The following is an 11,473-nucleotide window of genomic DNA, read 5'->3' as shown; positions in this document are numbered from 1 at the left end:
AACTAATGGGTATGTTAGAAAGTGAGTGGGAGTTTCTGGGAACAGATGTTCTTTGGGGTCAGATGCTATATAGGTCAGATTTCTAACTGCTTGAGGAAGGAAAATGGGGCTTGGTAGGAGGCTTTTGTATTGGCACCAGGCAGCTTTTAACACTGAATAGTGGGAAGGAAGGACTGGGCACAGCTGGGAACAAGGGATGCCTTTCAGTGAGCCATTCTTAAACTGATGCATTCAACAAGTCTTGCTTAAAGTGTGAGAAACATTATCTCTCCCTAAGATGTAGGATATAGGAAGTATTTTTTATAGCCACTTCTTTGTCATATTTGAATGCACAGGTGCTTTTCATTTTTTCCCTTTTTTTTTATTACTCTTTGTATTCTTGCTGAAAACTTTGGTTTCTCTCCTTGTATTGGTGTGATAATTTTGCACTAATATTAAAAAAAAATTCAATCTTTGCAATGGAGATCTGTCATATTTTAGAAGGTGGGGTACTGTGTTGTCTTCTTTTGCTCTACTTTTCTGGAGTTCACAGTGCAATGGTAGACCCTGCTTCATTGAGACTGGGACCTTGGTGTTCTTTGTAAAGAAGCCTTTACATTGAGTAAAAAATTTTTTGCTACTTGACTTAGCTTACAATAGTGAAAACGATCATCTATACAATGACTAATAGTGCAGTTGTTGCTTCTGGTGGAGAGTGATGGTGGAAGCAGGGAGATGGCATAGTGACATCTACAGCATTATGTACTTGGAGAGGAAGGAGTAGAAGCAATTTTCCATTTGAGAACATCAGAGAGACAAAATCTGTTTTACCATAGAGTCCTTCTTGCCACTGAATTGAAATATTTAGAAGCAGAGATTTCAGTTGCTTTGTGGGAGGATCTTGTTAAACAGTGTCATTAAGTGAAAACAGGATGGGTGACTTGTGGCTGTTCAGCCTGGAGAAGAGAAGGCTCTGTGGACACTCCAGAGCCCCTTCCAGTATGTAAAGGGGCTGCAAGAGAGCTGGAGAGGGACTTTTTACAGAGGCATGTAGTGATAGGACAAGGGGGAATGGCTTTAAACTGAAAGAGGGCAGGTTTAGATTGGATGTTAGGAAGAAATTCTTCCCTGTGAGAGTGGTGAGACACTGGAATGGGTTGCCCAGTGAAGCTGTGGATGCCCCTGTTCAAGGCCAGGTTGGATGAGGCTTTGAGCTACCTGGTGTAGGTGTCAGGAAAATTAATCCACAAACACAAGAGGATTAGTCCAAAAAGGAGACAGAGGAGTCCTGTAACTTTATTCAAATAAAAGGAGAGGACATGGGGCATTCCCATGGGGTCTCAAAATTTTTAGGGGGGACAGCCTCCTTTTTATCCTTATTTCCGGGCCGCATTTTTCCTCTCTCTTTCCCCATTGGCTGAGGTTCTTCAGAGGTACAGACTCCCTGAAACACCTAATACCCCCCACCCTTTTTTCTTTTTCCTTGTGTCTCCATTCTTTTTCTCTAAATCCAGAGATTTAACACAGTCTTGAGTAAGTAGCAGACTGTCAATTAGTGGAATTCCTGTGGAATTTATGGTTTCCCCCATTGCTTTTTTCACCTCTCTCCCTGACCATATCTACCATCAAGCTTGTTTGTAAAGACACCTCCTTCTCATTCCTTTCATGGGGAAGGTGTCCCTGCCTATGGCACAATGGTTGGAATGAGAGGATCTTTAAGGTCCCTTCTGCCTGAAATTGTTCTGTGGTTCTGTACGTGTAGCACGTGAAGACATAAAACGATTGTTTAGTGCTGCTTACACAGCTGTTACTGTGAGTATAGTCTTGGATACTGCAGTAAAGCCAAATATGCCTGAACTGGGAAATGATGGAGGCAATCAGAATGTTTTCTAGGGCATATAGTAGAGATTCAGTTCCTGACATAATGGTAAATTTCTATCTTAAGGTTCTCAATATGCTGTGCTAATAATTCCTGCATGCAGAGGGGGTAGAAAATAATTTCGTCTTAAGTAATCAAGACTATAAAAGGGCAAAAATGACTGAAAGGATGAATCTTTGGTATTGTTTTATACTTGTATGTTTTTTCATTTTCACACTGAATGGCAATGTCCTTAATAAGAAAGATCCTACTTTGAAAGATGGCATGTAAAAGTTTGGATTTTCTTCATCCTAAGCTACTGTAATAACTATGTCACTTGAAGATTAAATTCCTTCCTCCTTTAGTTCTATTTTTAATTGTTACAATGAAATAGACTATTTGGGAAAAAACTATAGTTATTTTTTAAATCAGTTCTAATTGTTATACATTTATAATGAATGTTTCTCGGCTCCCCACCTTCTTTTTGCACTTGACAGCTTCTTCAGAGAACACGTGGTGGGATGAACATTGCAATAGTCCTGTGGGGTTTGTAGCTACTGTTACAGTGGGTCTTAGCCGGGTCTTAGCACTTGTTGATCAAAAAGGGCTGTGATGAAGGCAGTATTCTGTGCTTTGGATGCGCACAGTGAGCTCCATCTTCTGCGTGTTATGCACGGTACTTCACACGTACAGGTAAAATGCATCTTCTGGCTTGGAAATGAGGCAGTTTTCTTATGAAATCTTCAAAGAGCTGTGACACTTTTTTTGGCTAGTTGATGACTAAAAATAATCTTAAATAACTTTACTATCTCCGCAAGTTTAATACTAAAAAGGATACACCTTTACGGTATCGGTGCTGCTGGTAGGTTGTGGGTTCCTTCTATACTTAAGCAATTATTCGTGGTTGTAAGGGGCAATGATTTCACACACAAGCCCACAGCACGAGGTACCAGCACACGTAGCTCTCGCTGGCGCAGCTGCCCGGGGCTTCCCGCGAGCCTCGGCTGGCACAGTTCGCTCTCGCTGGCAAGTTCAGGCCCGGCTCTTGTCCTCGGGCTGCGAGGCCTGGGCAGCCGTGCGCTGGGTGAAGGCGCACCCCGGGGCCGCTGGAGCCCCAGCCCTGTGCCCGGCGGCGGGAGGGGACCGGGCCCCCTGCCCGCCCCCGAGAGGGGACCCGGCCCCGTGTCCGGCCCCGTGCTCGCCCCGCTCCCGCAGCCCCGGCAACGGGCGGGAACCCGGGCGGGGGCCGGGACCTGGGCGGGGAGGCGGCTCCGTGCCCGCCCCTCGCCGGCGGGCGCAGGCGTGCAGCGGAGCCGGGTTCTCGCGAGGCGCTCGGGGCCGCCGCGGAGGCGCGGGCCGGGCCGGGCGAGGTGAGGTGAGGAGAAGAGGATGAGGAGGAGGAGGAGGATGAGGGTGCGGGTGCGGAGGATGTGCGGGCCGCGGTGCGGCAGCGGCAGCGCCGGGCTCGGCGGCGCTGGGAGGCGGGCGCTGGGGCGGCCGGGCCGCGCAGAGGGGCGGGCCTGCCCTGACCTTGCGGGTCGGTCACGGCGGGGGCCGGGCCGGGGCGGGAGCCGCTGTCCTTCAGGGGGTGCGGGAACAGCCCCGACGGGACCGTGAGGAGCTCAGGGCAGGAGCTCGGGGCGGCCTCGCCAGGGACTTGGGTTTTGTTTTGGGTGGAAGCTTGTTACTTAAATAGATTTTTCAATTAATCTTTAAATTTGTGGTGCAGCACTGCACCTGCACTTGGCGTTCACCTTAATAAATAGCCAGTGTAGTTTTGGGTTACGAGTGTTTGCTTTCTTCTTGTTCAGAAATTTGATCTTGAAAGGCCCGGTGTGCGGAGGCCATGGGTTTGTCCGCGTCTTCCCCGGCTGCCACAGAGCAGCCACCAAATGCATCCAGGCAATACCAGACGGCGTCTCCACCTTCAGAATGTCCCATGCATCAAGAAAAAATGAGCGGTAATCATTCTTGAAACCTAAATGAGCTAAACTCTATGTAGAAACAAGACTGAAAAATCTTGGCCGGGGCGGGGGAGGGAGAAATTCTTCAGATAAACTCGAGGTTTTTGTTCAACAAAAGTCATTCTCAAGTAAATTTTCCTTAGGAGGAGTCACTTGTTCACCAGAACACTGTGCAAGCTGCTTTGTTTGTAGAGACAGGAGGTGCTTACTGTAGAAGCAGTGGGTCGCATCCAATTGTCTGGTTTCCCAGGGGCCCTGCAAATCTGTTCCATGGTGTGGCACAGCCACAGAGGGTCAGGGAGCCCTACAGAGATGGTGATGGGTTGATTGGTTGTCACTAAAAACTGTGCATCTGGAAAAGGGCCGCAGAAGGGTGGAATGCAATGGATGCCTGGCGAAGGACATCAGCTCTTCTGTTGACTCAGTCAATGCACTGGGTCAGCTTCCCTGAGGAAGTCTTAAGTACAGACAGTTCAGTATTGGGACCAGGATGGGTAGGAAATGAGCATTCAGAGACTACACAGGAAACTCAGATCTTACCATGATTTTGGGTCCTGACATGCAGGAAAGAGAGCAGTCAAAACTGTTGGAAAGCTCAGAAGAAATAGTGAAATACCCATTTGCATTTACATGAGCCTTCAATGAACTTTTCCATTTCATGTATTAGAGTTTTCATCTTGTAACAAAATGTACACTACTGTTGTGTTTAAGGTTGTCCAATGCACATGAAGACTGCTGATCATAGAACTGAGAACACAGATGATGTTCCTGCACATCAAGAAAGAGCTTATGAGTTTGTAGCATGTCCTGTGAAGTCTGGTGCAGCTCAAATGAAAGATGACATAGATCCCAGCAATATGGTAACTTTTGCTTACTTCACATGTTTTCTTTACTCTTCTTTCTTCGGAAGTATTATACCCAAAAATGTAAATAGTGCTACTATGTAAGCTGGAAAGTATGGGAAATAACATTATTGTTTTATTTTTAAGACTGCTTTTTTGGGCAATTTTTTATTTAAAAACAAGTTGCATCTTATTTAACATTGTATTAAAATTTACATCTCTGGTGGTTTTCCTGTTTTTAAAGATATCTTTTGCTCTCTATTTACTAGTTACATAAATGTTCGTTATGATACATTGTTGGATTTTAGTTTCTGTGTAACAGCAGTATGGTTGAGTTCTGATTAGCATCTCTAAGATTTCCTCTGATTTACAAAAAGCACTGCTCTTTTGAAAATTGAAGTTTAGGCAGAGAGCTTTCCTGTAGTCTCCTGATGACAAACTTGTGCAAAGAGTTCTACTGCAAAAAAAAAAAAAATTGGGGGAATTAAGTAAAGGTTGAACTTCTTGATTTTTGTAGGAGTTGATTGATCATGCTTTGATTTTTCTCAAACACTGTAACTTACCAAAATGCTAATACTATAGTTTGTTGTTGGTTCTCCTTGTTCTCTAGATGCCTCCTCCCAATCAGCAGCCATCTCCAGGTCAACCATTTCCATTGTCAACTGTTAGAGAAGAGTCTTCCATTCCTAGAGCACATTCTGACAAGAAATGGGTCTATCCTTCAGAGCAAATGTTCTGGAATGCTATGCTAAGAAAAGGGTAAATACACTGTGAATTATCAGATATGTCTGTGAGCCTGGAATTCATGAACTAGTATCATTAGTTATTGTTCTTTTTTTTTTTATGAGAACTTGTGGATTTTAACCAGTAAATAATAAAGTAGCTCTTTAAAAAAAGTACTTTTCTTATAAACATCTTTATATTTTAAAGGATGAGTTGGTCTCAAAAGCCATGTGTCTTCTAGTGATTAGGAGGATGGTAAAAAATGTCAAGCAACTGCTAGTGGCTCAGAAGATTTTCTTAAAAGTCCCTGTATAGGGGTAGACAAAATTTGCATGATTGTAGTCATGCCAGCTGCATGATTGCCAGTTGGTTTCATGCTAATGCTGTGAAATGACAGTAGAAGTTCTATGTGAGAACATCTAACTTTGCACAATTGCTAAAACTGGGGAAATTTGCAAGTAGATATTTTTGGTATTTACAAAAATTTAGTGTAGGCAAGACTAAAAATCCTCCTGTGCTGATGTTTCCTTGTTCTTTTGTAATGATTTGTCATTCTCTAACAGGTGAAGTTTACAGGTAGTTTACTTTTGGAGCAATAGTAATTCTTTTTCCTACATGTCCAATATGGTTCATAACTCAATATGACATAAGCAGCCTGTATGGAACATAAAAGTTTGGCTCCTGTAAACACTGAAATGTGTTAAGGTTATGCTAGTTGAAAAGGAAGCACACATGCAGTGTCAAGAGAGATGGAAAGTATTTCTAAGTGTTTGCAAATGTATTGAATACAGGACTTCTGTGCATTAGGAATGCAACTGGGATTTTTCCTAAGCATTTTTTATGAATATTGTGGATGTGGTGATGTTTGCACACTCTGATAACTTTCTGATCCAGTTAAGCTGTTAATTTAGCTATGTAGAATTTGTAGATCTCTGTGATGATAAGTTGGATAACCACACTTCTGCACAGAAAATGAAGTGGTTCTCAAGATGCTTAAGCAGATGAGCTAGAAGTCTGCATACTTGTCTTGTGTCTTGCATACAGCCTTAAATCTTCATTCAAAAGTTTATCAGATAAAGCTAGGAAGGTAGTTATGCTGTAATGTTTATAAACTATTTTCAAGTTCTTATTTTTTAGGTGGAGGTGGAAAGATGATGACATAACAAGTGAAGACATGACCAACATTATTAAGATTCATAATCAAAATAATGAGCAAGCTTGGAAGGAGATTTTGAAGTGGGAAGCTCTACATGCTACGTATGTACCTGTGAAATGTTGCATATGGAATATTTGTTATGACAAAGATATGAGTTGTAAACTTAGATTAGCATGACTGGTGAGAAGACTGTCAGTTTTTAGATCAGCATAGTCCCTGTTCCTACAAGACATAGACTAGTTAAGCATTTGGTATTACAAATTTTTCTCTGAAATCCCACGATCGTTTTTACACAGTAGTTTGGATTATGGTTTTCTATTCTTTAATCTGTTAAATCTGTAGATTAGATTTGCAGAGAACTGCTTTGTTTACAAATTAGAACAATGGTTTGGAGCAGATCAGTGATACTTTATCATACCAGCAGTAAGTGCTGACAGAAACTGGATGACTTTTCAAAGCTTTAGAAAAAGGAAAAAATGTTGGGTTATATCACTTGTAATTAATTTTTTACTGTTGCTTTCTTCTACTCAGTTTCTCTGTTACTAAAAAAAATTGCCATAGTGGTTTAATCATTGTAAATATGACTGTGTTAACAGGTGAAAACTCTTTTCCTTTTTAATTGCGTGCACAGGGAATGTCCATGTGGGCCATCACTGATGCGGTTTGGAGGCAAAGCAAAGGAGTACTCGCCAAGAGCCAGAATACGTTCATGGATGGGGTATGTAGGTCTTTTCAGAAAAAAGGTCTCCAGCCTCCCATAGTCTTTTTTGGACTATTTTTGACTTTTTTTGAATGTTTCTTGGCTCCCCACCTGCTTGTTGCACTTGACAGCCTCTTTAGAGTCCACATGGTGGGATGAACATTGAAATAGTCCTGTGGAGTTTGTAGCTACTGTTAAAATGGTTACTGCATAGCCAGGTCTTAGCACTTGTTGGTCAAAAAGGCAGGCTGGAGAAATGTGTCTGAAAACATGGTGTGGAATTAATTTAAAGATGTTTCAGAACTGGTATTGCACGTTAGAATTGCCGGGAGATAGATGTACTAGTGGGATCTTACGGACAAACAAATCTTGAATGGGACTCCCTCTCCCAGATTCATATTACCCATTAAATGTCTCCATGGGTGTTCCCTGTCCTCTCCAGGTACGAGCTGCCCTTTGACAGGCACGACTGGATCGTTGACCGCTGTGGCAAGGAGGTGCGCTACGTTATCGATTACTACGACGGCGGGGCGGTGGATGAGAACTACCAGTTCACCATCCTGGACGTGCGCCCCGCGCTGGACTCGCTCTCGGCCGTCTGGGACAGAGTCAAGGTGGCCTGGTGGCGCTGGACTTCCTAACTGCTCCTGCGGTGTGTACCCGAAAATAACCACTTTCCTCCTAGACAATGGACGTGTCAATACCAGGACTTGAGATAGAGGTTCGCTGCAGCTGTCATTGCTTTCATCATCACCACTCTTCTTTGGGGGTGGGAAGGGAGGACAGGGAAATCTCTCCCTAAGTACACCAATGCTTTGTGGTGTTTCAAATGGAATAATAAAGTTACAGTGGCAAAAACATGTATCTTAATTTTCTTAAGAACTGGGAAGCCTTTCTTCGTCTCAGATTTTGCGTAAGCTCTCCTTCTTTTCATTTCATGACTTCAGTGCTTCTCCAAATACATTGCAGTTCTGATTCTGACTGGAGTTTTGAGTATTACTTGATTATTGAAAACTGGAAATTTCATACATTATTTCACATATTTAAAGTATTTGGATACCTCCATGACGAATAAACGGTAAAAGATCCGGACTCTTTCAAATTACATGTTTTATTTACATAATAAAACCATGTATTTGTTTTCACATAGACATTTTACCTATTCAAATACATCCTCAGAAAACTTCAGTTAATCAGTTAAAGGAGGTGTAGTGTGGTATGAATATTTTAAAGGTATGTTATGTAGAAAAGGAGAACACTCATGCCTTAATCTGCAATTTTTCTTTGAACCGAAGAACACTGTTAGAAGCAGGAAATGAGTGTCACTTTTAAAACAGCATTTCTAAAAGGACAAAATTGATATTTAATTGCTATTTATTTGAATATTTAAAAGATGGTTTTCTGATGAAAGAAAATACATTATTACAGTATTTTCATGTCCGTAATGTGTGTCATGTAATGAATTCAGGACAGAGCTAAGCCTTATTTAAAGAACCTCCTGCAGTGTGTCTGCATTTGACATCCTGGCTGCATTAATGATATTTATTACAGCATGGTTTTTTATATAATAAGGAATTGCACAAGGGGGTGTGGCTACACAGTCAAACACATGAGTATAGTGAGGTGTATTACAGGTGTGTCCATAACTGGGCTAAAAGGGTATCAAAAGTGCCAAGGGAGGAGGTTGATTGGAGTGTTTTCTAAGGGTGATGCATGGCATAAAGATTTGATTATTGTCTGTGCTTAGTAAGGGAAACTAACTTTTTCAAGTCTTCCATGTAATAGCTTTAAGTTTGCACGACTCAGTAAATTTCAGATGCTGTGCAAAACACTTGGGAATGGAAAGGAGTAAGAGAATAGCACATTGTACCTTCTCAAATGAGGGAAGCTGCCTTCTTGAAACTCCCAACCTTAATGGGAAAGTAGCTGTACATTTCATTTTCTGAAAGTGGCCTGTGTTTAACTGACATTGGAACTTTCCCTTTCCCTTTCCTTTTCCCTTTCCCCTTCCCTTCCTTTTTTCTTTTGATAGGAAGCCTCTCTTAATGTTTCAGGAAAGTTACTTCCCATTTAGGGAAAAATTAGTCAATGAAGCTTTCCTACTTTGGAATTCTAATGATCACAACTAGTTCCCACTTCAGAGACAACTGTTGTGCATGGTAGGAATAAATATTATCCAGAATCCTAAGAGGAAAACCATGCTCTTACCCATATGCACTTTGCTCATTCCTTTTTCAGCTTTTCAGTGATATATATATATATATACACGTATATATATGATAAACTGGGAAAAAAAAATTCCATCTAAATAGGCAATATATGGATGAGATAAATGAAAAGAGAGTTTGTATGAAGCAAGTGAAGGAACTGACTCATGAAGGAACTGCTCTGTTCTAACAGTAAAGATTGAGGAGTACTCTTTTTGGGGTGGTGGGTTGTTTTCCTATGGGATTATTTTGGTAGTTGTTGGTTTATGTATTTGGCAACTTGCTACAGTGAGGATTCTGTATTTCTCATAACTAAATATGGAAAGGCTAAACCACTGTAGGGAGTATTTCAGAAGCTTCAAAAGCAGGAGTTTGCTTTGTTGATTTTGGCAGTGTGATGTTGAGAGTGTGGAAATTGTAATTGCTGCTGAATCTGGGGAAACTGTCACAAGCCACTTCATGTGTTTACTATCTCCTGTTACCTTTCATCTACCACAGATTCAAAATTGTTCTTTTCTGTGCTACTGTTGATGAAATGTACTACTTTGTCATCAAATTAAAGGGAAAAGCAAATAAATATACTTTTCTAAACTTTGGTATTTGGTGATCATGCTTTTAGCTGTAAGAATTAGTAAAATGAGCCTTTATATGTGTCCTATGAGATTCTAGTCTGTTACAACTAAAATGTTGCTATAGAGTATATATTTGATATTGTTACTGTGCATTATTGTATATTACTACAACTTAACTATTGTCATGTCTTTGAATATATCCTTACTCATTTTTCAGGTGAATACAAAACCAAAACCCAAGGGCTAAATTCAAGTGTTTGCTAACTGAAACAGCAGTTCTCAGAATAAGAGCATATGACAAAAAATACATTCATCCTGAGCCTGGCTGACTTCAGAGGAATGCAAGGAAATTAAAAAAAATAAATTCCTAGAAGACTAAATGAAAATAATTAATTTCTACAAGCAGTAAGACTTAAGGAAGTAAATGAAGTTTTCTTTAGGCCTGGGTTTCTTGATGCATGATGCATAGATGTTAGAATTAAAATTATAATTCCAATGTAAATTTGAAAAATGGTGATTTAAATTGGGCTTTTTTTTTAATCCTTAGGAAGGATGTTTTAACTAAAAAACTATTGTTCAGGCTATATTAAAAGAAATGTGTATATACATACATAATTACATTTATATCCTTTCTTTGTAAGGATAGGAAGTATATTCCTTTGTATAGGAAGGTATGGAGAGTTCATGGAGCCCAAGAAACTGAAGAAGTATCCTGATCAAGTCCTTTCAGGGAATTCTGCAGTGACATCAGGTTCCCAATCATGGTGAGGCTGAAACAAAATTTTGGAACCCATCTCAAACTAAGGTTAACCTTGTGCACATTCCAAAGGGAAAATGCAGACACTCACTAAAGAAAAGCTGCTTCTATAATTAGTTCTGTATTTAGATATCTAAAGTTCACCTGTGTTCTGCTTCACTGTACCAAAGCCCTGCTTGACCTCTTGTGTTTGACTCTTGCAGATGAAACAAGTTAGGGGTGCCCTCCTGGCCTGCCCTGAAGATGTCAGAGTGCCCAGAAACTGCACTCTCTGGGACTGGTGGAAAAGGACTCCAGCATAACATTCCCAGCTGTAATCACATGCAGTCAGGAGTGGTTCTGACCTTGATTTCCTGGAGCAGGAAGCCATTCTGCATTCAGGTATGGGTTTTGGCCACTTGCAGTTGTGTCGCTTCAGGCTGCAGTGGCTGCCCTGCACTGGGGTGCCTGGCACTGCTGCCACTCTACAGGGGCACCAGACTGCCTGCTCTGCCTCCAGCACCCTCCCTGCTCAGTCACAAGGGACCAGCGCTGTGCTCTCCTGCAGTTTGTCCTGTTAGTATCTGGCCAACATGAGTGCTCTGTAGCTGGGGAGTAATTCAGAGGCTGATCTTTCTGGGATGCCTGGAGTTCCTGACTCTTGAGTCATCCTGCATTTTGCCCTTGGAGGCAGTTTGGAAGGGGGAGCTGTAGCTCTTCTGTCTTTCATTTTTTT

The 11,473-nt window shown here is 41.5% G+C and overlaps 1 protein-coding gene across 2 annotated transcripts; it reads left to right on the top strand.

The window, feature by feature from the left end:
- Positions 1-3,139: 3,139 nt before the first annotated feature.
- LOC118689760 (holocytochrome c-type synthase) lies at positions 3,140-10,020 on the top strand. 2 transcript variants are annotated; one of them, XM_036388200.2, is made up of 7 exons: positions 3,140-3,207; positions 3,649-3,798; positions 4,513-4,661; positions 5,254-5,402; positions 6,504-6,623; positions 7,154-7,240; positions 7,665-10,020. In XM_036388200.2, the coding sequence occupies exons 2-7, from the start codon at positions 3,684-3,686 to the stop codon at positions 7,861-7,863; spliced, it is 819 nt and encodes a 272-aa protein (XP_036244093.1). In that variant the 5' UTR covers positions 3,140-3,207; positions 3,649-3,683; the 3' UTR covers positions 7,864-10,020. The 2 variants fall into 2 exon arrangements, with proteins under 2 accessions (XP_036244093.1, XP_036244091.1); XM_036388198.2 differs by having other exon boundaries at positions 3,149-3,212.
- Positions 10,021-11,473: the final 1,453 nt, after the last annotated feature.

Source organism: Molothrus ater, chromosome 9 (assembly GCF_012460135.2).
Source record: "Molothrus ater isolate BHLD 08-10-18 breed brown headed cowbird chromosome 9, BPBGC_Mater_1.1, whole genome shotgun sequence".
Taxonomy (NCBI): Eukaryota; Metazoa; Chordata; class Aves; order Passeriformes; family Icteridae; genus Molothrus; species Molothrus ater.
This window is presented reverse-complemented; position numbering and strand designations above follow the sequence as displayed.